At 43.4% G+C, this 27,821-nt stretch overlaps 1 protein-coding gene across 15 annotated transcripts in view; it reads right to left on the reverse strand.

Moving 5' to 3' along the window:
• Adgrf5 (adhesion G protein-coupled receptor F5) overlaps positions 1-27,821 on the reverse strand; it is a 106,375-nt gene that overhangs the window by 15,851 nt on the left and 62,703 nt on the right. For 4 of the 15 annotated variants that reach the window (XM_087564706.1, XM_087564709.1, XM_087564705.1 and 1 more), the window contains exons 4-15: positions 22,585-22,743; positions 20,613-20,789; positions 20,387-20,496; positions 18,374-18,432; positions 17,614-17,759; positions 16,051-16,272; positions 14,004-14,207; positions 7,156-7,326; positions 5,127-5,246; positions 4,765-4,974; positions 2,959-3,177; positions 270-425 (exon numbers count right to left, since the gene is read on the reverse strand). In XM_087564706.1, the coding sequence (XP_087420832.1) occupies positions 270-425; positions 2,959-3,177; positions 4,765-4,974; positions 5,127-5,246; positions 7,156-7,326; positions 14,004-14,207; positions 16,051-16,272; positions 17,614-17,759; positions 18,374-18,432; positions 20,387-20,496; positions 20,613-20,789; positions 22,585-22,743 (1,953 nt within the window). 15 annotated transcript variants of the gene reach the window in all.

Consider the following 27,821-nt stretch of genomic DNA (forward strand, 5'->3'; position numbering starts at 1 on the left):
CTCCCCACTATCAGCAGTAGAGTTAATTAAACCAGGCAGCCTTTCTGGCCTCGCACCATAGTTCTATCTTTGTGGTCACTCTAGCATCTGTGACAGCATCTTCCGTTGCATCTCACTCCCCTAGGCTAGAGGCCAGAGAACATCGCCTCCGTTTCTTTTTTAATTCCCGGTGGTTCACCCAAAGCCATTGTATGCAAATGAAGACGTCAATGAATAAATAAGTCTCTGCTCATGATTATATGACTCGAAAGTCATTGAAATGCACTCACCTGGAACAAGGGTAAGCTTCATAGATGGGCTCCGGACTGAGCTGTTGGCTGCATTGGTAAAGTGGCAGAACACGTCAATGTCTTTGGGACACCGTGATGGTAACTTTCCTGGGAGACTGTATGTGTAGCATGCCTGCTTGCCAATAACTTCTCTTTCTAAAGACAGCATTATTGAGAATATGAATTCACAATATGGATAGACAAGGCATAAATAAAGTTGTCAAGACGTTCTGATATGAACAAGCTTGTCCCAAAATCTCCTGGGAATTTGTGACATTTAGTTTTAATGTGGTTTCACATATTTATGTGAAAATAACCTCTGGTTGTCTGAGTAGGTAAATTCATCTTTGAATGTGTGCTAGCCAAAATGTCACCTTGACCATTCATGGTTTCAAGACTGAGGCTACATTCTGCTCTGAACTTTGACTGCAACCTGCCTCACAGTGATTTATATCTTTATAGACAGTTCTATATTTTAAAGATTAATATAAAATTTTTTAAAAAGTTATGTACCCATACATCTAACTGGAGTCTTGATTTCTGAACTTCCACTGCTTTTTCAGTATATGCTACTCCCTTCTTAGGATATTTACTGTTAGACACATTGCTTTTGATAAGCATAGATCGTTATAGACGATAAAATGCATGCCTAAATGATTTATGATTATTATTAATTTACTTCTAATTTGTGTTTGTCTGACAGTATGTACGTGTGTTGCAGGATCTCACAGATGCTAGAAGAGTGTGTGGGATACACTATAATTGGAGTTATAGGTGGCTGTAAGGTATCCAGTGAGGATGCTTAAAGCCAAACCCAGGTCCTCTGCAAGAGCCTCTCCAAGTGCGTTCAACTGTAGGAGACTTGGAGGTCCTGGTGCTCACAGAAAAGCACTAGTGGCAACATAGATGTCCCTTCAAAGGATGGGATGCATAACCTGTTATCTGCCCAGAAGACTGGGAGCCAAGGTTCATGGCCTGGTGACCTTTGCTCTATCTGTGTGACCAAGACTACACAGGATCCTTCCCCAAACCCTTATCATGAGCTTGTTTTTCTCAGTCATTCTATAGAGGCTATAGTTGTGGAAGGTGCCATGTGTACTTAATGAAGATGCAGTCACATTTGATCTTTAGATAGCTTACTTTGTTCCTCAAGGGGATTTATGTGTATTTGCTTTAATGTGCGTACTGGGTTGAGTCAATTATTACCAAGAAAACTTTCATTGAACTTCGCTCTGCTTAACTAGGCCTAAAATAAATTACTTATGGTCAGGTTTGTGAAGTTTGAACCAACACTAGCTGTTTAGACATGTTAACCCGAGCTGGCTTCTTTCCTCCGTTGACCCATTACTCTGTTGGCCATGCTGGTTGTGGACACCCCCCACATTCAACTTCTAAGCTATCTCTCCATTCCATGCCTATTTTCTTTCCAACCATGACTGAAGAATTATTGTTTTTCTGACCTAGCCTTCTACCGAACATGTCACCCTTTGAAGATCCTGTCATTGTGCCAAGGGTGGGATATGGTGGGGAATGGCTAGGGTACCATTTAAAATACAAAGACTGGGGCTGAAGAGATGGCTCAGTGGTTAAGAGCATTGGCTACTCTTGTAGACAACTTTGGTTTGGTTATCAGAACCCACATGGTGGCTCATATTCTTTTATACCTCCAGTTCCAGGGTGCTCAACATAGTCTTCTGACTTCCACAGGCTCTGTGTGTGAATGTGAAACACACACAGACACGCAGGCAAAATACTTAGATACATAAAATAAAATAAACCGAATGAAAAACTTTAAAAGAACAAGGTCTTCCTGACCCTGGAGCCATCAACCAGAGGTTCTGGGATGCTGATAACGGCAAATGCCTTCAGGAAGCATCATCCTTGCTACTTTCCCTCTGTGCTGCTTGGTTCTTCCTCTCTTATCATCTTGCTGGCTGCAATCATTCATGTAAGGGTGATTGGGTCATTCTCTATCAAGTTATGAAAAAGAAGGATGCCCCATCAGAGTGTCTGGTTGGACGCTCTGAGAGTGTGGAGATAAAGGGAAACTTGCGGGCTCCACCCAAGACTTCTGGTTCAAACCAGTGAGTCATCAGCCATATACCAAAACAAGATAAAAAAGACGGGCAGAGTTCTCCCTGATACACTACCCTGGATTTTTTTTTTTAATCTCAGAGCAGTTAGTGCTCTTAACCACCAAGCCACCTCTCCAGCCCCAGCTTTTGTGCTTTCAGTGGTCCCTGAGCCAATCCCTACTACATTCACCAATCACACAATGACAGGATCTTCAAAGGGTGACATGCTCAGTAGAAGCCTGGGAAACAAACCCCATCAGTCATGGTTAGAAGTCTAGCCTCCTCTCCCGGTACTGAGGATGTATCCCATGAGCCTCCCATGGGTCTGCCCAGTGTTCTGCAACACAACTACATCCTTAACCTCTTTTCATTTTTTATTTTGAGACAGGGTTTCACCATTTGCCACGCTTGCCCTTGAATTCTCTGTGATAGCTTAGGCAGGCCTAGCACATGGGTCCACCTGTCAGCTTCCCGAGTAACTACGATTACATACATCCCTGTACCTACAAGTGTGGCTCCTCTGTCCCTGTGACTTTATTAACATGTACTGTGAAGATTAAAAATCCACACCTGTGAGCTAATGTGACCTAGCGATGGCATGGTCTGCCTCTTACCAGCAGGAAAGGATGAGGAATCCACGTGGAAAGTCACAATGTACTCTTCCCCATCGTTCTCTTCTATGCAGCACTTGAACTGATGGGAACTGGTGCACAGACCACTGGCTTCCAAAGGATCCATCATGATGTCTGACTCCAGAGGCAGAGGGTGAACAGTGACATCTTTGGTGGCTATGCTGTATGAATTCTTATATCTAAATATGCAGTGGTAGGTTCCTGAGGAAGAAGGAGCAACAGTGACACAGAGTGAAATCATTGCTCTTAAAAGGCATCATTGCGATGACGTCATTGCTCCTAAATAGATCAGTGGCAAGAAGAGACTAAGTTTTTCTCCCCAAAGTTGTGTATGGACCTGTTCCACCTTCCTGGACAGTGGAGAGCTGGACTGACTTCCCTCCTACATACCTGACAGGTCTGAAGAACTAGCCACTAACCCTTCAGGTATGCACTCACTCCAATCAAATTACGTGGCTTTATCCAAGGTCAAGAATGAAACTGGGCTCCAAACTCTCTACTCCTAGCTTCTCCCACAACCGAGGGAAGAATGGGGAGTTGGTGGTGTGCAGAAAAGAGAAAGCTTTTGAAGAGCTGGGACATCATAGAGCACTTTGGTGTTATGCCAGCCACTTGTTTGTCTCTAAATGAGTGGTCCCTTTGACCGTAGGACACTATGGCACTAGAGGTCAAAACACCGTTTAAGCAGCTGCCCTGGATGTTTAAGTACTTAGCCCAGTGACCTGCTCTATCATAAAGGCTCTGTGGATGCCAGCTGTTACCACACAGTTCTACTGAATCTTTATTCCTTCAGTGACTTGTGTCTCCTGGCAACATGAACAATGTAGAGATATAAACAGAAAAAAAAACGCTCCTTTATTTAAAACTAAATATATAAACACTAGAGTTTTCATGGTGCAGCTGGGTAGCCTAGTGCCCATTGTAGTAAATCTATTTTATCATCATCATCATTTTGTGCACACAAGTATATACAGATGCATGTATGTACAGGCATGGATATACATATGTATACACACATGTGTGAAGACCAGAGAACAACCTCCAGTGTTGTTTCCTAGATACCCTCCATTTTCTGAGACAGAGTCTCTCACTTACCTAGAGCTTTGCCATGCAGGCTTGACTAGCTGGCTAGCAAGTCTCCAGGAATCTACCTGTCTCCAGCTGCCCCTACCACCACTGCTCAGGTTGCAGGGCTTTTTATGTGGTTTCTGTAGATCAAACACTGGTTCTCGTGCTTGCAAGGTAAGTGCTTTACTGACTGAGTCACTTCTCAGGCCCTACTAAAGCTATTTTGAAAAAAAAAAAAAAACTCCTATTGTCATGACGACGGGAGTGCTGGCTGTGGAGTTAGATCCAGGCTGCACAACTTAACGTGTACTACCACACTTATTATTACTTGTGAGCATCATTTCCCACATCCATAAGATGGGATAGTGTGGGCCAGGCAGTGGTGGTACATGCCTTTAACCCAGCACTTGGGAGGCATAGGCAGGTGGGTCTTTGTGAGTTTGAGGCCAAGCTGGTCTACAGAGTTCAAGGACAGCAAAGGCTACACAGAGAAAGACTGTCTTGAAGATAGATAAATAAATAAATAAATAAATAAATAAATAAATAAATAAATAGGATAATGCTAATCTGTCCCCCACCACTGTCCTGTCATCCACAAAGACTAATTAAAGTAATCATTATAGACATGTCCTAAGACTGATCCTTCATAGGCACCTGCCTACCACTGTGTATTTCCAGAGGTCTAGACAGCCTGCTGCAGGGTCTGACCACTTAACTCACCGTTCCACTCTCTGGTGGAGGTCTTCACCGTCAGCACCGACTCTGCTCCATCCCGATACCTCCTCATGGTATAAAACCTTGGATGGATTTTAATACCAGCGGAAGTGTTCCAGTACACCTCATCAAAGCTACTCACATCGCTGAGGCAAGTTATAGAAAAGCTTTGTCCCTCAGAAACAGAAATTGGGTCCGGGGTTATTGTTAGGTTGGCTGAAAGAGTGCAAACAGAACAGACAAGACAAAAACTGACAACAGATCCAATGTCTAGTTTTTCGGATGACATCAACATGGGAGTGACATTTAAGACAAAGACAGCAACACAGACCGTCCTGACTCTACCCGTGTCCACGCGGGATTGGTACCTTGCTGCTCCTGGGTTTTACTTGTTTCTAGTCTGTTCCCGGTGGTGCTCTGAACTGTACTCACTTCCATCACATGCCTTGGGGCCTCGGGCACTTCCCCTTTGTAGCTGGAATTATCTCCTGATGATTAGCAGGGTAAAAGGTTGCAAACTTAGGGATGTTGGCTTAATCCGGGCTCCCCTCCAACCTCCTCTGTGACCCCCTCAATGGAAAAATAGAGGACAGGGTTCTTGCAACAACTTCATATTGACTCTTTAAGCACTTTCCCCACAGTACAGTGTTGTATCTTGGAAGGCCGCTGTGCTCTCCACTGGATCACCAATGTCAGACCACTGTGATGTAGCCTTGCTCCTTCCTATATCTGTCCCCATAAGAAGGCAGCCTTTTGCCTCTGTTCATAGTTCTTTAGCATTTACTGATGGTCTAGTATACAGGTGGTGCTTCATAAACCAATGAGTGGATTCTTGATCTACTTTATCAGCAGAGGGATCATAAAGTTCACTCTCCAAATAATCATGCTTAGGTCATCTCAGGAAGATTGGATGTATGAGCACCTCTATGTTATTTATGGCTATTTCATTTTAACTATATACAATGCTATAAACTGAGGTTAGTAGTATAGTTGATCTCATGTTTACTGCTATTTTTAGAATTCTATAACAGATCCTGTAAGACATTGTTGACAGCGTTGAGATTATCGTGATACGGATACTGAGATGAAAACCCATTACTTATTTTTCTCTTGTCCCATCTTTCCTTTACTCTGGGAGCAGATCTTTCCCGTGATTGACATCTTAAGATGGTACTTGCTTTAGTCGTCTATGGAGGCGAACTGCCTCATTACCTGAGCCTATTACCACAGGCCCTTTTCTCCAGTCATTTATCAACCTTGTTCTTAGTGATCATCAGGAGTGAGTGCTTTCCACAGTGTCTGAGTCAGGGTCCACATGCTGAGGCCCAGCGCCAAAACATACACAAGACACAGTGTGTCCCTCACAGTGTGCCCTGCCTGACTGGAGGAAGGGACCTGGAAACGGCTCCCTGAGGAGGTTAGCCATTTCTGAGCAGAAAGCAAAGCATCATGGACCCAGAAGTCTGTTCCTCTCATTTCCAGGATAGGCCACATGGTCAGACCAGGAACTTTCACCAAGCACTAACCATGCCTCTATAACATGTTCCTATCAGAGCTATGTCTGTTGAATATTCAGAACTAAGTCCCAATAGCAGAACACGTGCAGAAGGCAAACAGGTATTGCTAGAATCCTGCTTCTCATGACATTTCTCAAAAAGACTGTAAATGGTTCATTTTCAGAGATGGAAAGAAATGTCTGTAGCTGTGGTGACTCTAGAATGCCAGTTGATTAATGATGCCTTTATTATTTTAGTCAGCATAGGGCCAGTGTTGCCCCTCCAGGCTTATGTGTTTAAACACTTAGTTCCTAGTTGGTTTTACAAGCTGGCCACACTTCCTGTTCTCATTCCTCTCTCTCTCTCTCTCTCTCTCTCTCTCTCTCTCTCTCTCTCTCTCTCTCTCTCTCCTTCCTGTGTGTAGATAAAATAAAAAAATGTTCCTTTCAGAAACTGAAAGACTCAAATGAACCATAAGACAATACCAAGCGATCAGGTAATTCTAGCTTTATGTGGGATTATTTCTAGAATGGAGAGATTGAGAGAGAAGAAACAAGTGGGGAAGTAACTGAGACTGTTGGAATTTAAGGGAAACCAAATTATGGTGAAAGGGGGGTTTAGCAATCATATGAATTCAATGACAACAGCCTGGTCATGATACCACTTTCTTAGCCCAACAGCTTCCTTTATCTGAACAACATGATTAGTTTCTCTCCAGTCTTTCTGACCCAAACCAATTTAAGGTGATTCCATCTGCATTGAAATGGCATAGCGGGACATCTGACCACCATCCCACTCCCAGGGAAAGCTCGGCTTTACTCTGCCCACTGATGCGATGATCCCAGCCAGTTGGCAAGTGTAACATGCATTTGTCTAAAGAGTCTACAGCCAGAGTTCTTACCTACAGAGGTGAAGGTCACGGCTATGTTCTTACTGCCTTTGGCTCCGTAGACGCTGACGAACTCACATGTGTAGATGACTGTTGTTCCAGAAGAACCACTGGGACACTGGGTTCCATCTGCCTTGAGTGTATAAGTGCTGCAGCTAGACTCTAGGTCTGTTTCTGGGGTCCCTGCAATGATATAAACAAATTTTCCGCATCGTGTGTTGTAGTGAATGTTTAATGTCAAACAGGGGTTTCTACCCCACCTTTGATCATTCAGTTCCCAGATAAAAGACACATAACTTTTATACTTATAATGAGCTTTAATCAGCACTAGAACCGGGCAAATACCCTCTTAGCTATTAGCTTTTACCTCCTTATCATTAATACAGAATTATGACTTGGGAGTTATGGATATAATAGAATGTCATTAAGAGTCAGCTTTATTGCTATGTTCTTTTAGTAGAACTGTATTTGGTTTTTCTCTAAGTCCCTGGAGTAGCATCAGGTCACCCAAGTAGCATCAGGAATGTGTCTCATCTCACAAAGAGGGACTTCAGTCTAGTCAGATATTGGTTGGTTATTCCCACAAGTTTCATGCCACCATTCCACTAACATACCCTGCAGTCAGGACGCCATGTTTTGAGTTGGCAACTCTTACTCCAATTGGCCACTCCACATTGGACAGTTCTTATGACCTCTTACCCCGTGGCATCTTTCTCTTTCCTTCTGCTCCTTCTTCCTTGTGGTCTCTTGCCTCTGACCCCAAGCCCAGGAACCAAGTTCTCCCCTCTCTGTCTATCTCTCTTCTGCCCAGCTAACCAACCAGGGATAACTTGGGCGGGAGGAGGTCACTTGGGTCTACATGTCAATTCTTCATCCCTGGGGGCTACTGGATCTTGGGGGTCAGTATTTAGCATTATAACACATAGCAAAAGACAAAAACCTCAAAAACATGACTGCCTGACTCTGAATTAGTAGCAAGCTTTTCAGTGGAAACTTCAGCTTCATGCTTTTTTAGTTGCTGACACCTTTACATTTCCCAGATCAATGTTTCCAGTCCCAGAAACAACCCATCCTCCAAACCATCTTTACCTAGGGTTCTCACATAACCCTGTGTGTGATTTTTTTCTCCTACTCTGGTCTCCATTTTCTTCTTCGCCCAACTTTACCTGCTACTGCGGTTGTCAGACCCTCTACCAACACTTACACCAGCCCAAAGTGAAAGACGCAGAATAGGCTGGTGGATTAGGGTCGAAATAAATGCATTCTTTCAACTTTAGCTGATCAATAATGCTTTACTGGCTTGTTTTTATCACAACTGGACACAAGGTAGAGTCATCAGAGAGAACGGAACCTCAATTGAGAAAATACCAACATAAGACCCAGTTGTAAAGCATGTTCTTAATTAGTGATCAATGGGGGAGCACCCATCCCATTGTGGGTGGTGCCACCCCTGGGCTGGTAGTCCTATGTTCTTCAGAAAGCAGGCTGAGCAAGTCATGAGGAGCAAGCCAGTAAGCAGCACAACCCATGGCCTCTGCATCAGCTACTGCCTCCAGGTCCCAGGGCCTACATGAGTTCCTGCTCTCACTACTTTTGATGGTGAACTGTTGTTATGTTTTGATGATGATATTATATGGAACTTGAGTGAAATAGCCCTTTCCTCCTCAGGTTGCTTTTGGTCATGGTGTTTTACCACAGCGATAGTGACTCGAAGGCAGGTGCCTTTATTATTTTGATTGACATATGGCCAATGTTGTGGTTTGAATGAGGAATACCCCTCATAGGCTCACGTGTTTCAACACTTCCTCCCCAGTTCACGTTGCTCTTTGGGAAGGTAACAGAACCTTTAGGGGGTGGGAATTTGCTGAAGGAAGTACATCACTGTGGGTGGGCTTTACAGTTTTAGAGCCTGGTCCACTTCCTGTTCTCTCTGATTTCTGTGTGTGGATAAAATGTTATCACTCTACTTGTTGACTGCGAGGCCTTCTCCCTCGTGGTGAACTATGTCTGTTTTGGAACTATAAGTCAAAATAAACCCTGGTTCTCTAGCTTGTCCTTTTGCCAGGGTATTTGATCACAACCACAGAAAAGTAGCTAGCCCAACCAGCTTTCTTCCCCAAGTGTCTATTCAAGCCACTCCACTCATTGCTACTCTTTCACTTTGACAAAAATCACTTCTCTTTAAAGCCTGCCCTTTGTTCATCCTTTCCTAAATCTAGATTTCATGAGAAAGCCACATCTGTACTAAGGATCCTACAAGGCTGACTGACTGTAGAGGGGTAGAATGTTGCCCTTCTATACCGGTCAAATCTTAGTCTGTTCCTATGAAAAACCGCTCTAGCCCTGCCCCATCTCATGATGCATCTGCATTCGATACCTGTGGTTTCCCACTCCCCCTTTTCATCAAATCTTTAAAACTGACCTTGTCACCCTCTATGTTGTCAAAAATGTTTCCTTAAGGCCAACAGGAACCTTCTCTTTTTTCCTACAACTTGGGCTTCTCTTTATTTTGTCTCTACTGCCAGCCATTTTCTTTCAACTGTAATTGCATAAGCCTCCCTCTGGTCCTTCCTTCTTTCCTGTCTTCATCCTCCTGGGCTTCCTTTCGAAGGCCCTCTCCTGAGCATCCTTTTTAAATGCCTATGTTGCTCCTGGTGTTATCCCTGACTAAACAGGTTCACCCCACCCTCGCCCACTATTGCTCCTCTTTTCTTCACTCCCTTGGCAACATCACGAGGCTCCTGCTATGAACTAGGGTTGGATGACTTCCCTCACTGCCCTAAGAGGAATGACCTGGCTGGAAACTTTTGAGGCAAATTCCCAAGCGTTTGATTTGACATCTCCGGCACCTCAAACTCAACACGTGCGACTTCTTTATTTTTCCCCAGACAGAATTTGCACATCCAGTGTTTCCTGTCAGTGTTATTGGCTGGAACCCAAATTAAAACGCTTAAAGGCCACTTTAATTACCCAAACTTCCTCACATTGTACTCCCACTCACTTGTGAAAACCCTCTTTGAGTTACACTCCTGAGGCATGGCTGTCTCCAAAATGGAAGGTCACCCCCTACCACCTCTACTTGACCCCTAACCCCTCCTCAGACCCTACTGTGTGGGAACTTTGGAACTTCAATTCTGAATTAATTCTTTCTTCAACTTACTCATTATGCTACCTGGGAGTATCATTTTCTTTTTGGAGCTGACTTGGTTTGGGTTTTGAGAGAGGGTCTTACTCTATAGCGCAAGCTTGTTTTGAATTCGCGGTGTAATCCAAGCTGGCCTTCAATTTGTGATTTTCCTGCTTCTTCCTCCTGAGCTTCAAGGACAAGTAGTCAATCATGATGTCCAGTGAAAGTTTAGGTTTCTAAACTTCAGCTCTGATCATCTAATTTCCTTTCACCTTTAAATTCTTGCTATGGGTACCGAGTAAAGTCAAATGCTCTTAGCATGGTGTGTGTCGTGGAAGGACCAGAGGTTAGACAGATTGCTGATAAGCAGACAGATAGGGAGAGGGCCCAAGAAGAGATAATGAAGATAGCAAACTTCCAGCTTGTTCCTCGCCCTCCTGACATGAGACATAAGTCTGGTATCTCGAAACAAAGACTTAGGGTGCTTTTTCCTCTCACTCGTACATCGCCTTGCCCACCCCCATCAGTGAACCAGCCCAACAAGTTAGGGCTGGATCAAGCAGGACACGTTCACACCAATATTGTAGGCCTATCAGCCTCCCTGCCTGTTAGTTTCAAACACAGGACCTATAACCCTAACTCTGATAGTTTATAGGCAATTTCACCAGCCTGATCTCAGGGACCTAGCAACTGCTTGTGTCATCATGTGCCTCAGCCAGATGTGTGCTATGGTTAAAAGGACCTAGCACCACTCCAGATCTCTCCCTCTGTCCCTCTGTCTATCTGTCCTTCTGTCCCTTGTCCCCTCCTCTCTCTTCCTCCTCTCTGCTCTCTGCACACAGTTGACCTCTTTCTCTCCCTCCCTTCCTCCAACCCCTCCACCCTCTCTCCTTCCTTCCCTCCCTCTAACTCTCCTCTGCTTTTTCTCTCTGCCTCCCTGTCTGTGTGTCAATTTCTCTATCCTTGTCTCCTGAGACAGGGGAACCCACCTGGGAGCTGTTCCCAAATAAATCTACCTTTAGACTTTTAATTTGGCTTGAATCTGCTTATCAGGTCAGCCGAGAAAAGCTATTATCTTGGTGCTGAAACACAGGTCCCACAGTTGAAACCTAAAACTGTCTTTATTCAAACTGGGGAAGGAAAACCCCTCAAAGACCCTTAGACTCCAGCCAATGAGGAGAGATCACCTGGTTTTAGGCTCCTGAGACCCTCCTTTCTCTAGATTGGCCTTACTGAGTGTGTGTGTGTGTGTGTGTGTGTGTGTGTGTGTGTGTGTGCGTGTATGTGTGTCCGTCTGTCTTTAAATTCTTTAATTACCAGATGAAAGAAACCTAATTCAGATGACAGTGGCATTTCTCACACAATATCTTCTAACATACTATTCTCCTCTGAATTTGATTCTTCATTTTCTCAAAGCCTGAACCCCGTGTGTGGCCTTCAACACATCCTGCAGCCCCAGCCCTGGATACCTGTGTTCACACTTGTATCTCCCCTTCCTCTTCCTGTTGAATGTACTTCGTCCTTAGAGGTCTGGCCTTTTCACCCAGTGGAGAGTCCAGTAAACCATGCAAAGTGAGATGCATGTAGAAAAAGACAGAGCATAGAATGTGTCACTGATAGGCCCTATCAAAGAAAATTCAATGACCGAGAAAGACTTCAGAGGAGAGGATGTTATTCTAAGCCTTCAAAGGCAGCTGGGAGGTTAACAGAATCAGGCCTGTGATGTGACGTGAGGCTGTCAGTGTGTGAGCCTAGACCAGCAGTCCTCGCTGTGGGACTTAGCACTCCATCTAGCTGTTTTGGGGGCCAGGGCTGAGTGCAGGATGGGAGGATAATAAGCTACAGCGGAAATCCATTGTTCTGCAGGCTGGCCAACCTTGCTAGACTTAGGAAAGTCTGCAAAAGGGTCACCGGAGAGAGAGGTCCTTGAGCATCCCACTGCAGACTTCCTGGTTCCTCTGCCAGAGGGTGAGCTCTGTCACCTTCCAGAGTTAAAAAAGCCAAGGGAACTGTGCAAGGCCTCGCCTCCATCAGCTCCTTCAGGATGCCTGTGCCCCCGTTTTCCTTATAAACTAGGGAAATGACTAAATGTCCCATACCAAAGTTTTTCAGAGTTGACCAGATGTCTTTCTCTGTCCTCAGAGGTCTAATCAGATGCTGCAAGTGGCATGTGCTTGGTAAAGCAGAGGTGCTTGGGAAAGTGTAGGTAAAAACCTGACTTTTCATATAATAATGGTGGTGGTGGCGGTGGCGGCTGTGGTGGTGTAGCATAGTCTCAGAGCACAGACTTTGTAATTTACAGATCTGTATTTTTAGGTCGAAGATGTTTCTCTTTAAATGTTAACACATAATACTATTGTTTCTTAAAGAAGAGGTGGCTTTGATCTCACAGGGTTTCTAAGTATCCTTTTCTATCTAAACTGCTGGCAGCTCGGTGCAGAGCTGGCTTACCAGGATGAAGAAGCTGGTCACTGTAGCTAGTGACATAAACCCAGCAAAGAGTCATAATTTTTCTTTTTATACTGTGACAACCTTGGGAAAGTTGTTTAATCTGGACCCTAATTTCCTTATTATCCCATTGGAGGTTAAAAAAAAAATACTAGCTTCAAACTCATGATTAAGTTTAAAACCACACTAACAATTGTGGTTTTTTAATGGATTGACGTTTTTACAAAACTGTTATAAAAAGCCACAATTTCTGCTTTAATTTCTTAAAAGAATTGGTTTTTATTTTAGGTTCTGTCTGAGTGCTTTGCCTACACACGCATACGTGCCCCATGTGTGTGCACGGTGTCTAATAAGGTCGGACAAGAGCATCAGATCCCTTAGAATTGAGTTGCAGGTGATTGGAAGCTGGCACGCGGGTCCTGGGAACCAAACTCTGGTCCTCTGAAAGAGCAACGAGTGCTCTGAATGGCTGAGCCACGTCTCTCCACACCACTGGTTTCCTTCATCCCTCATCAGTATAAACTGGAGGATGGGGAACTTCAGTTCAGATCTCAGGGCAGATAAAAGCAGAGCTGGGTAAAACACTTCCATATACGTGTGAATGCGGTAGCCTGCCTATAGTGCCAGCATGCAGATCCCTGATCGCTCGGGGTAGCTACGCTAGCAAAATTCCTGACCTCTAGATTCAAGGAAAAGAAAGTAGCCCTCGGTGTTAGCCCTACCCTCCACATATGGGTACTCCCAAAACCGTATGGCCCAACACATGTGAACACACATGCCACACACAGGCAGAAAAGTAAACGAATAGAAATGCACACGAAGTAACTGAAAGAGAAATAATAGGCTGGCAGAAAAATTCATGCTGGGAACACGGGAAAAAAACGGGAGCGAGTACATAAGTGAGGCAGGTAAGAAATGAGAAGCTGCAGTGAGGCCTAGGTGAAAACTTCGTGACCTCAGCTTTAGCTCTTTGCTGAGGACGGAAGGGAAGGGTGGGCCATGCCATGGACCTACGTCAGCAGGCCACGCCCTCCTGGGCCTTTATCTGCTAGGATCTTGTCCTCAGCACAAGCATGCTGCTTGCATGGGGATCCTTTTGGAGGTTTGCTGTACAGTACCAGCCGGAAACTGGCATCAAACCTAGTGGCTTTGGGTTTGGTTTTGGTTTTCACGGTCCAGAATAAACGCCATTCCTCCTCAGCCTACAATAGCTTCCAATTTTTTTCTTGGCTGAAAGGCAAGCCAAGAGCCCTTTTGGCAAAATGTCTTTGTCCACCATCCTTACCTTCAATGTTTATTTTCCCCTCCTGTTTCCACTCGATTCTGCTCCAGTTCGCGATATTCTCGCTGCAGCAGTTCAACGATATAGGGTTATTGTCACACACCACCTTTCTCTCTTCCTTGGCCAAAATCCGGATGGGAGTGACATCTAATTTTCTGACTGTCCCATATTCAAAAATATCCAGTGTCACATTGCAACCATATAAGCCTGCCAAGAATACACAAAATTATGAGTTATTATCACTCCTATGAGTTTCCTTTAATAGAACTGAGTTTCATTTCATGTGCCGTGGTATCTGGAGCTTGATTCAAGGGCCCCTCAAGGAATGTTCAGAAACTGTCAAGCCAGCACAGACAAGTCTGATGACGTGAGGAAAAGGTAGAAAGGGGCCTTTCTCAGACTCACATGGGGAAGTGAAATTGATGAATCTTGAAGACTTGGGAGACCATGAATAATTTGGGCCTGCTCTTTAGCCCTGTGGTAAAACTGGAATCTGCAAAGGGGTGATCAGACTCATGTATCTACAGTCCTCTTTCTTGTATAGAGGAACAGAGTTATACCTGCTGATAATCTGGTCGTGAGCGGAGTTATTAAATACTAGAATGTGACAGACTCATTGTTAATCTCTGAAAAACTAAAATTTATGTTTTGCAGTTTTGTATGTTATGTAGGAGGGTGGGAAAAGGCCAAAGAAAGAGATTGCTATGGGAAGAAAAGTATTTCAGGAGGCTGGATACATTTCTACCTTAACTTTAGTGATGCCTTTTCAAGTATATGTGTCAAAATTTAACATATTGTATACTTAAAATATGTGCAGTATGCTATCTGCCAATTTTGTCTTAGCAAACTAAAATTTTATAAGGTAGTTCAAAATAAAACAGCATAAAACCATTACTACATACTATGCAAAATTCAAAAACAAACCACTGCATTTTAAACATCATTTAAAATAATGCCCTTGGTCATCCAGCAGATGGTTTGGTGGTCTCCAGTACAAGCATGAGGATCTGAGTTCAGATCCCCAGAGCCCATAAAAAATGATGAAAATGGTAACATGCATCTGTAACTCTACACCTGGAGAAGCAGAGACAGGTGGGTCCTCAGGTCTCACTGACTAGCAGATTGTTCAGTGTTGGATTCAATGAGGGACCCTGTCTCAAAAAACGAAATGGGAACAATGAAGAAAGGTACCCTGAAGTCTGGGTCCCTTGTGGCGATGTACACATACCCATGCAGCATATGCATACACACACATAACATACACACATACACACACATACATACACACACATACATATACACACATACACATGGAAACACATATACACATACACACATATAAACAAACACATGCACACACACACATACACACATACACACACATACATACACACATACATATACACACATACACATGGAAACACATATACACATACACACACATACACACATATAAACAAACACATATGCACACACACACATACACATATACACACACAGAAACACAGGAACACAAATATACAAACACATACATATACAAATATATAAATACACAAGTATGTGCACACATACATACACACACACATACACACATATACACACATACATACACACATAAATACACACATATACACACATGTTCACTCACATATACACACATACACATGGAAACACATACATACATATACACACATACACACATATACACACATACACATATATACATACATATGAATACACACATACACACATGTACATACACATATATACACATATACATACATATAAATACACATATATGCACACACACATACATACACACATATACACACATACATATAAATAAACTATGCACGCACATACACATATACACATATAAACACACACACACACACACACATGAAAGCATGCCATGGGATGAATTTTTCATGTTGGAATAGGAGCCATTAGGCTTTCTGTAAACAGCTCACCCCATAACCCCTTTTATGTGGGATGCTTCTCTAAGCACGCCATTCAGTTTCCTCCCACAAGTCTCTGATCAGAAACCCACCTGCATCATGCTGTGTGAAGTTGAAAATAGTGAGGCGGGTGACCAGGCTTATATTGTTGATGATTGAGGTGTGAATGGAGAATTTGTCACTGTTCTGGATGTCAGACCGTTTTTCTCCATAGAACCAAGATGTGTTGGAGGACACGAATTCACTTTCGCATTCCAGAGTTACATTGTCTCCTTCAAAGATGAACTCTGGTGTCACAGTGAACTTTGTTTCATCTAGAAATTCAGAGAAAATGTTTGAGGATTATACATTAATGGAGCAAACCCTGGGTCTCTGCAGGCTTTGCCTCAGGATTCTCGAAGGCTCTCCTTAGCATCTGTCTGCCACAGTCTTGCCCACACGCTCCCCATATCACTCTCTTAGTAACAAAGGTCCCGTCATGGATGGATGCACCAGAGCCCATGTCTGAATCCCATCTGTGAAATGGAAGAGAGTATCTAAAGTCATAGGCTCTTTTCCGCCACTGTTTTAAATGACCTGGAGTAGTACTTTGGAAACCTTCCCATGATGCATCAGATCCATCCAGGCTTGAGGCACTTGGTGAAGGATGGATAGGTCTTTGTAGGCCTAGTGTGGTGAGATATATTCTGAGACTCATCCCCTAAATCACCGATAAACCCTGTTTAGTATCAGCATCTGCTGTTACTGTTCCCCCACAATGATGGACTTACATTTATGGATTTCAATATGTGAACACAGGCAAGTCACAAGCCCTGTGGTTCTAGTCTGAACCCCTATCCCCATCTCCCTGATGCTCCTGCTGTAGTAATGTTACTCAAAAAGGGACAGGAGGCGTGCAATGCCCCAGACCTCCATACTAGGAAACATCAACATGATTTCCTAGCTCTTTGTCTTCTGCCTCACCTTTTTTTTACTATAGAATATATTGTATTTCATTATGGCATTTTTTGCTTGTTTGTTTGATTCAAGACAAGTTTCCTTCTTACAGCCCTGGTTGTCCTGGAACTCACTCTGTAGACCAGGCTGGCATTGAACTCAGATATCTACTTGCCTCTGCCTCCTGAGTGCTGGGATTAAAGACGTGCATCGCCACTTCCTGCCTCATTTTGGTACTCAAAAGGAATTTGTTGTTGTAGTTGAGTCTCTTCTCCCCAACTTTCCCTCACCCCCTTTCATCCCCAGGAGTTTCTTTTCTACTTTCATTAAAACTTGGGATCTACATATGAGAGAGAACATGCAATTTTCGTTTTTCTGAGTCTGGTTCACCCAGCTTAGTATTTTCCAAATTCATCTCTTTTTCTGGAATTTTCATAGTTTTATTGTTCTAGATAGCCTCGAAAAATTTCATACACACACACACACACACACACACACACACACACACACACACTGAAATTTCATTGTCTGCTTATTTGCTGAGAGATATGTAGGCTGACTCTCTTTCCTAGATCATGGGAATAGCACAGCAGTACACACAGATATATGAGAATCTCTGGAATCTTAGGATTTCCTAGGTTTTACCAACACCATCACATCCTGCCTACCCCAAATGAACAAGGCATGTGGGGTGTGATAATGTACTAGGGTCCACTTACTGCTTGGTGTTCCTTGGAAGGAGTTGTAGTCCATTTTGTAAGTCTGGTTGAGGTTCTGTATGACTTGCTCATTGGCTTTATGAATTGATCCAGGCAGTGGTGCCGATGCAACCTCGACTATGTAGTCCACAACCACGCTGCCCTTGCTGCGTAGAGACCACTCAGTTCAGTAAAGCAGTAATTAATCATGAACAGTCTAGATCCTTGTGGTTTATTGCACAGAAAAGCAAAATGGCAGGGGCCAACTGAGTTCTATCCTCAAGAAATCACTCCAAGCCTGTCTGTTAGCCAACACCCAAGGCAAGACCTTCCCAGTAATATAAAGGAGAAAAGTGATTATATAAAGAACAGTGAGTGGAACCCATAAGGTTTCCAGGCTCCCGCTGCATCCTATGCTATGCCAGGAAATCCTGAGATCCTGTCTGCCTATCAGAATCTTTTAGTATTGTCTTTAACATTGCTGTCTGATACAACTCTCTTTCGACATTTCAAACTCTCAGAATTACAGATGTATTTCTGTTTGCAAAGGTCTTTCATGCGTGAGATGAACACATCTTTGTGTTCCTCACAGATAAAGGGCAGAAACACCTCCGTGTTTCCCTTTCCGATTTGAGACTGTGCTCTGGTGGCCATAGCTCTCACCTCTGTCAAGCTGCTCCTGTTAAGTACCCCACATGATAGCCCATGAGTATTCTGTCTCCTTTCCTGGTGTATTGGTTTCTGACCTCATCAAAAAACAAGAACATTACATCATTCTTACGTGAACTGTGTCACAGTCACCGATCTGAATCCTGGTAAAGTTCTGTAACCCGCTCGGAACTGGAAAAGAGAGCAAGAGAATGAGATGAGACTAGTCAGAGATACCAAAGGTTTATAGCTACACTTTGCCAACCTGGGTATTTATTTTATTTTATTTTATTTTATTTTATTTTATTTTATTTTATTTTATTTTATTTTATTTTATTTGTTAGTGATGGTTTTAGCAGAACTCTGAAGGAGTAGTTTCTAACAAATTGTGTCAGTCTTAGTTTTTAGAGAAGCACACGGTAGATTAAGCACACAAAATTGCTGCTCAGGAAAATGTCAGAGAGAGAATAGAGAGGATGTGGGGAAGGGAAAACATGGCGGTGAACTTCAAGTGAAAGAAAAAAGGAAAGCGGAATGAAAGGATCCTACACCACCCCTGACAACATTCAGAAAGACCTTCCAAGGACATTTAAGAGTCTTTCCAGAACTCTCCCTGTCTGCCAGACACAAAACAATTATGTGTATTCTGAGGTAAGGAGCAAAAATCCATTCCTGAGTGTCAGAGGCAGCCCTTGGGGCTACTTACTGATCCAGAGCCAGAGAGTTGGAAGTCAAGAACACCTTCACAATCACCATCCCACTTGTCCCCCACCTTAGCACCTGTGTGAGTTTGGTAAAACCAATTTCACTTGCCAATTGGACATGTTCCTATTGTTCTTCTGAATATCAACCCCATAAGAATTCCTGACCTACACAAGTCACATTATCAGGTATCGCAGCCAGCTTTAAGTGTCACTTGCCACAACCTAAAATCACTTACAAAGACAGTCTATTGAAGGATTACCCAGGTCATGTTGGCTTGTGGGCATATCTGTGAGGGATTGTCTTGATTGTTAATTGATGTAGGATGACCTAGCCCACCTTAGGAGGTACCATTCTATAGGCAGAGGGTCCAGAGCTACATGAGACAAGGAAAAGCTAAATGAAAACTAGCAGGAATGAATTCATCTCTATTTTTGACTGTGGTTATGATATGTTCAGCTTCTTGACTCTCTGCCTTTACTTCCTCAAAATGACAGACTGTGGCCTGCTATTTTAAGGCAGACAAACCCTTTCTCCACTTATATTTCTTTGTTTCAGAGTTGCTTTATCATAGCAATAGAAATAAAAAAATGAGGGTACCAAGGAATCTAAAATATGTGTTGTAGACCTGGTACCTGGGTGAGACTCTTATATAATTCCTAGTTCCTTAAAAGTATATCAATATTCCATCAAGGCACCATGGAAAAATCATTATTTTTGTGTGCCATACTGAGTATGGTGGGGGGACTTCTCCTGCCCTAAGGACTAGGAGTTAGGGGGAGTCACAACCTCAGTCCATGTGTAATAGCAGTCACCATAGCAATTAGGAGACAGTGTTTGAAATATACCAACTCAAGCAAAAGCATTTACATTTGAGTGGCTTAATCCAATATCAAGCACTTGCAGAGGCATTTCTATTTTTACCTTAGTAACAACAGGCTGACCCTGAAGTGAACACCTAGTGATTCCCAGGCTAGAGAAGTTTGAAACTCTCTGAGTTCAGCCTTAAGGTGGGCTGCCCAGTGATGTTAGAAGTTTTATCTGTGTAGAAAAAGACCTAGCCATTTAGGGGCCAGTACCATTCACTGGGCAGAAGGTACTCAGCTTCAAGAGACAGGAGAATGTGAGACTGACTGAGGAAATGAACCACCTACCTCTTCTGGACCAGGCCCACAAGCCTCTGAATTGCCTTTAGTGAAGGGATGCTACCAAATGTTATTTGAATCATTTCTACTCAAGGGAGAAGTCCTCCTGAAAGGCCAAGGTGACACCCTCGTCCTCTGAATATTGTTTGAGTGCTTCTTAACTCTCCTCAGATGGGTTTGCATGACTTCAAATCCTTACACCTAGTGTATGCTCACATAAGCACCGTGTCCACTGTGAATGGGGAGGACTCCATTCCTCCTAGTTTCTTGGGTAAGAGACTCTAGTAGCCAAAACCTACCGCTCTTTCCAGATCAGTCTTGTAGGACCTATAGAGGGCAGAGGATGTGTTCTCTAGGTCTTCTTGAAATCCTATGTTCAGTCTGACTTTGATTTTTAAGGTAATGTATGCTGAAAAACACAGGGAAATGTAAAATGTCTCGGTGTTTGAATACAGATAATACAGTCATTGGCTTGCGGTAAAGTTGAAAACACATTCAACAAATTTTTAAAGAGCAATTACATACTTTCTGGGAGCTGGCAGAAAGGTCCTTGGGGAGGAAGTCCTTTCAGACAATTGCAGTATCGGCCTGGCAGGGCGCTGTCATGCTCTTGACAAGTGAGAGAGGAGAGACACCTTTCCTCAGGCCACTGGTAGCCTTTCTCGCAGAAGCACAAGAGGTCATTCCCAGTAGGAGTGCAGACTGCCATCAACCAAAAGAGTAATGCAAGACAAGGTAGTTACCACCCTTACATTTGCGCATTGCAAGAATCTATGCTGGTAGGAAATCCTAGCTCAGTTCCACATCGACCTTCTAGAAAGTTCAATAGAATTGCATAACAAGGGAGTATATATGGATCACCAAGCCATAGATGAGGTCACCAGAAAGGTAGTGATGTTAAGTGGCTGCAGACTCTTAAGTCATTTTTTTGGTAGTCATGTTTTATATTATACAGCAACTAGATGACCGTGATGATCAGATCCCTTGATATAGAGCAACAGTGGTTCTCAGCCTGTAGGTCCCAACCCCTTAGGCAAACCTCTGTTTCCCAAAATATTCTTGTTATGACTCATAACCGCAGCAACATTTCAGTTATGATGTAGCAGTGAAAATAATGTGATGGTTGGGGGTCACCACAACATGAGGGACTGTGTTAAAAGGTCACACCATTAGGAAGGTTGAAAACCACAGAGAAACCACTGAACATCTCTGCCTCTAGGAACACAGCCTTTTTGGTGCCTTCTTGTAGAACATAGTAAAAATGATAGTATAATTTAGCACATATTCCCTTTATGTATCTGTCTGTCTCTCTGTCTAATTATCTGTCTGTCTATCTCTACCTACCTCTATCTACCTTTCTATCATCTATCTTTCTCTTTCTTCCCTTTATCCCTCCCCCATTTCTCCTTCCCTTCCCCTCTTTTCCTCTGGGGAAGTTGGCTGCCTGGTACAAAGACGTGTCAGGAAGAGAACCACACAGTAAGGAATTAAGGCCTCTAAATAATAACTATTTACAAACAGTATTCTGGGAAAAAAACTGCCTGGTGAACTTTAAAATGACCTTTCCAGTCGATTAGAGCCATTAGATCAAAATTTCTAAGCTAGAACCACTCACCTAGGTGTTATTATAAGACTCTAGGCCTCCAGAAACTTTAAGATACTACATGTCTGTTGTTCTATAGTGCTAAGAGAGATTTGTTACATGAAAATAAATCATGAATACAGAATGCAAATAAATAGCCTTTACATTTCAAGTCAAAATAGCCCAAATGTACCCTAGCCTCACTAGGGTCATAGTAAAAATTAAAAATGCTCTGTAAACAGAGACCCTTGAATCAGTTTCTCACATTGGACCAAAGAGACTGTTCTGCAGATGGGGACCCCTAGGATGCTGCTACTCAAAGTAAAGCCATCAAACAGTTGTCTGTGGAATAGGAAGGACAACCAAGTTACAATGGTGTTATAGGACAAAGGGCAGCCTCACGTATACACCAAGTCTCTGGGGATGGTACCCTGAGACAAAGCAGGAATGTTTAGTTTCAGTAGAGTGTTCTCAAACACAAAAGCAAAGCATGGCCTGGAAGAACTTTGCTTACTGTGTTGCTTCTCACTTAGGTTCATGCCTGGTTCCTATTTCCTGACCTACAACACCCCAAAAGGAAAGAAATGACTGCTCACAACATACGGAGATGCAACCATACATTGTTCAGAGGGAAAGGATCCAGTAATTTGTCAGGTAGGGTTGGTCAATATCTTGGTGGTCATTTTATGACAGCCACCCAGAAAATCTTTGGTCATCATTTAAAGTAAGGTGACTAGCTGAGGGATTTATAGTTAGTGAGTTCATTCCAGGAGGTATGGGATCATAAAGTCACACAGTGGTCCAGTTGGGTCATTACCCTTGGCTGCCACGTTTAATGTGATTTACAAGCATGTCGTCTGCCTTCCTCCTGATATGCCCACTCGTACACCCTCAAGCAATGTGTGTCTCACTCACCTGTAGTCATTGCCATACTCAAAATGTCAGTGCCGTTCCCCTGAACTGGAAAACGGAGGCTGTTTAAGTGAGCTCTGATGGACTCCAGGAAGGAGACATTTTCAAAACTGATCTCAACATCCACGGTGTATTCTTCTGCCACAGGACCACCCACTGCAACTGAAAGGAGAATTTGTGAAGACCATGAGTGTTTGCAGAGGCAGGAGAGAGACCTTGATGGGATCTGCAGCAAAGTAGATACCAAGCACGTCAGTCCATCAGAATGAGCCCTTTTGGAGAAAAAGAAAACTTTAATGACCTCTCCCAACTCCTACCCTCAACCATGGTGTACGAGGCCAAAGGCCATGTATGAAGAGCAAAATGTGACTTGGGGAGGTCTAATAGGTGGGATCTGAAAGGGAGGCTCTCTCGCCACTGCAGTCAATAAGAGTTTTGATCTCCACCCACAGGAGCCCCACATACACACAGTTAATTTCCCTTGGCCTTAGATTGTACACAGGCACAGTGTGTATATTCTTTATTGTTGTCTCATACCTCTGGTGTCCAGAACTCAAGCGGTGGTCATCAAAGTTTGGGGATTTGAAATCCGAGAGAGGCAGAGAGAGAGAGAGAGAGAGAGAGAGAGAGAGAGAGAGAGAGAGAGAGAGAGAGAGAGAGGCAGAGACAGACAGAGGCAGAGACAGAGACACAGAGAGACAGAGACAGACAGACAGACGGCCTACGGATATGATTATATCTAGCCTCAGAATGTTTCTTCCTCAGTTTCTTATATCACATCATGTCTTGACCACCATTTTTAAGCTCCTGGGACAGGAACTGATTCCTTCCCTTCTGGTGACTTGACTCGTCTTTCTTAGAGCTCACCATGTATCAACATGTGTCCGATCATGTCTTACTAAGCCCATCCCCTAAGTCAAGCAATCCATTTCTCTATCACTGGGCTAATCATTGCTCTTGTCCCGGCTGGAAAATATGATTGAGGCTGAAGGGATGGGCTCAGTCCCTACCTCATAAAAGAGTTTGAAGGGTAAGATTTTCTTTTTTACACAGAGGTATTGAGAATAATTTTAAAAGTAAATAATAGTAATAATAATATAATAATAATAATAGATACTTTCAAAACCATTCCTTTAAATGTTAAGTGAAATCTGCAAGCATGGTCTGTCTTTTAACATGTAGCTAGAATTCTGTCTTCTTTTTGAAGACAATTATTTTTCCAGGAAATTGTAAGATTCATTTTAACCATGCCAGCAACCATTACTGGGAAATACTAGGAGAGTTCAGAATAGAAAACTGGAGTGGTTTAAATATCTATTGCTGGAAACTAGAATGTGTATCCCTTGGGGTGTAAACACTACTCTTGGAATATAAACTGGTTGAAAATTATTTCTTTTTGAAGTTGTTCTATTTGCTGCAATGAACTCAAAGTTAGTTTTTTTTAAGTCTGCGGAGGTATTTTAGGGATGTATTTGATGGTATGGTTTTTTTTTTCTTATATAAGTAGAATAAGATAGATTTTAAGCTGGATGTGGTGACATGTGACTGCCATCCTGCCACTTGGGAGCTAGAGACAGGAGGATAGTGGGTTTGAGCAGCAACTGCAGCAACTACACAATGAGTCAAAGGTTATTCTGGGATTTATGAGACCTTGCCTCAAAACTAAACTAAGATTTCAAAGTCACTGGTGAAGTCCAATATGCAGTCCTGTCTATTATAGCGTAGTGACAGTGCTCCATATTTCCTGTTTTCTATTTGATTCTCAAATGTCCTGTTCTGAAAGCAGGCTTCCTGGAGGGGCTGCTAATCTCCGTTCGTGTGATTCTAACTCCAGACACATGACGGTGCCCACTAGGAACATTTCCAACGGGGCAACTGCACAGTGTTTACATCTGCCTTCTAGAACATTCTTTCTCCTGAAAAGGCATGTGACCATGTTTATTCCCTCTGGTAAATTCACTAGCTCAGGGTCCTCCCAGGAAGGCAAACAGGATTTCCTGGATGGTGGCTGCACTGGATGGGTGGAGTCAACTATATCATTTACTTTGTTATTGGTGTGGCCCTCAGCCTGCCTCCCTGGGCCCTTTTCAGACATAGCAGCAGAGTGAGTGTACCTGAAGAACAACAGCTCTGCCCTACTGTCAGTAACTCCCGGTTTGAGGCAAGGCAGTTCTGCTGAGCTTTTCACAAAACCGAAGAAAGCATAAAGCCCTAGGAGTAAGGAAGCTTACGACTTAGCATGATTCTGCCTATAGGATTTATGCAACTGCTAATTTAGCAGTAGCCTCTGAGGTCTTCTCCCACCCACCTGTCACGCCCTTCAACACCTAAAGGAGTTTCATAGACACCCTTAGGCATGCTTCACCCTTCCCTAGAAGCTGGTGTGGACCAAGGATTAATAGCTCCTCCTCCTCCTCCTCTTCCTCCTCCTCCTCCTCCTCCTCCTTCCCATCCCTCTCTCCCACTCCTTCCTATCCCTTTTCAAGTGGTCTTGCCATAACCCAGATTATCCTGGACTTTACTGGTGGCTTAGGTTAGCCTCTAATTCATGACCCTTTCACTTCTACCTCAGCCTCCTAAATGTTAGGATTACCATCGTGTATCAGTATGCCTGGCCACAACATGTTTCTTTTGAAAACAGTCAGTTCTCTGAAGAAGTTCCGGAATTGGTCCTTCATCAGGCAAGCCAGGGGCTTATCCTTGAAGCTAACCCACACTTGCTTTACCTTGACTGCGAGCATCTAGGGCCTCTCATGACCAGGTGAAGCAAACTGTCCCCTTTATGAGTTAACCTTGGATACCCGTATTTTATATAACAAACCTTACATTGATTTTTGACGTTCAGGTGGCTGGCGAGCTAACATTCTAAACCAAAGGATAAAACCGAGAAAGTGACCCTAGAGAACAGACATTAGCAGACTAGGTTTTCACTTGTTTTGACTTTTATAGTCAGTCGTCTCTTGTTCCTCCTCATGGCCAATGGGTACTCTCTTGCTATATTTGCTGAGCCTCTTGTGTCTTGAAGGTTTGTTTTTATTTGCTTAAATGTGAGTATGGCATGTCCACGCAGTACCCTTGGAGGCCAGACGTGGGCGTCAGATCCTGTAGGGCAGGAGTTGTGAGTGGTGTAAGCTGTCCCCATGTGGGTGCTGGGAACAGAACTCAGATTCACTGGAAGAACAGCCCCTGCTGTTTACCCAGATTACTCAAAAGAGCTGATACTGACTTTCGACTTTCTCCTCCTTTTAGTGTTATGGGTAAAGAGCAGATGAAGTAGCAACAGTAGCAATAGCCCTTGCCAATTGCTCTTGCCTGGTAGGTTAAAGGGCAATATGCTTACTTCCATTTTACAGATGGCAAGACTGAGGTGCAAAGAGTTGAAATCTCATGGCAATATCTGAGCTAAGAATAAAAAGGACATTTTGCTGACTCCAAAGTCCATTTCCTTTGAATCACCCACTGTTCCAACTCGAGTGGAAGAAGATAGAAAAACAATCAGAAAGCTCTAGAAAAGTATGATATTATTGCTAAATGCGGCCTTGAAATAAACTTAAAATTTTAGTTTTTTTAATGTTGAGTTCAAAAACAAAACTATTAATAGTAAAAGTGTGATGACCTTGAAAACTTCCCTGAAGTCGATCAGCATCATAAATGTCTTAGAAATCTAAACTCAGGACAACCTTGCTGACGTTACACACGTCTGTTTCTTGATTTATTGATTTTCTTGCAGATTTATCGTTCATTGGGTGCCTGTTTCTCTGCGAGGTGCTGGATGCCCCAGATATAGACAATAAAAGGAGCAAAGCTTCTTAAGAAAAGAAGTCCTGTCCCCATGACATCTCCCTCCTCGGTTGGAAGCAAGTGGTCAGGCTCTATCTTACTATCAGACAGTTCTGCAGGAAATCAAAAAGAGTAAGGAAGCAGAGCAAAGGAGTAATAAGATAATAATGACAACAACAACAACAACAACAATAATACTAAATACTGAAGGGACTCTAGTCAGTTCAAGCATGAGTCTGGCAGGCCTTTCCCTTCTCCCCCATTCCCTCTGCTTTGCTAAAACCTGTCAGGTTGCATTCCTAAGACCAGCCCACAAGGCCGAATCCCTTATTTGGCCACTTCCTCCTGAGACTGACTACCAAGGTCCAGCTATCAAAGTACTGAAGTCCAGCAACCGAAATCTTATTTTGGCTCACCTCATCAACATACCCAATTAAAATTAAACACCTCATCCTAACACGGAGTTTCTTCTTGTAACTTTATGAACTGCCATTTTCCCCATTAACGCCTCTGTCTCCTCTCTATCCAGAGGCCGACCTTCGTCCTCCAAAACAAATATCCGTGCCCTCTTCTCCTTTTTCCCTTCTCCCTCATTCTCTGTCTCTTGAATTTGTTTCTTATCCCCTGTCCTTTGTCATTCTGGGGCAGATAAACCTCCTTTGTGCTAGCTCTTGGGGGTCCTGAGCTGGATAGTTTGCTCTTACAACAGCAGCAACAACAACAATATAAGATGCTAGAAAAGATCTTTTTAAAGTTCTAGATGTTGAGCAGAGACTCAAATGGGATGAAAGAGGTATAAAGCAGCCATCCCGCAACCGTTGCTCTGGGAAGGGCAAATGAATTCGGAGTCCCTGAGTGAGTTGCAGCCCTCTTGGCTCACTAGAGGAACTTAAGATGACTCCCGTTTGGCAATGGTTTTCTTCATGGATCTTAGGACAGTATCAAGGCTACAGGAACCCTAGCGAGTAAGGCAAGTCACCCAGCAACTCAGGTACCAATGCGTTACTATCTAGTTCCACTATGGCAGAAAGGAAGCTTGGAGTCAGAAATGTCACTCTAGGTCCTAGAGATGGGCCAGGGATTGAGAACACACTGCTCTTGCAGAGGACCTGGGTTTGGACCCCAGCACCCACACGACTGCTCTGAGTTGTCTGTAAGGACAGTTCCAAGGATGCTCTCTTCTGACTCCTGCAGGCCCAGTATGTACACACATAAAGTCTATGCACAGGAAGAAAAAACACTATGTACATAAAAGAAAACAAAGAAATCTAAAACCGATTGAAACCAGAAAGAAGGTAATAGCAAACTCTGCTTTTCTATCTGCTTCTTATCCTGAAGACCTTGGAGCCTGGGAAAGGAACTCAGGAGGGTCAGACTGCAGAGTCCCTCCTTCTGTCTGTGTCGTAGATGACCTGCCCCCTTCTCTGCCATGTGAACCAACTACCTCCTGACAGCTCAGT

Source organism: Rattus norvegicus, chromosome 9 (genome assembly GCF_021556685.1).
Source record: "Rattus norvegicus strain SHRSP/BbbUtx chromosome 9, alternate assembly SHRSP_T2T, whole genome shotgun sequence".
Taxonomy (NCBI): Eukaryota; Metazoa; Chordata; class Mammalia; order Rodentia; family Muridae; genus Rattus; species Rattus norvegicus.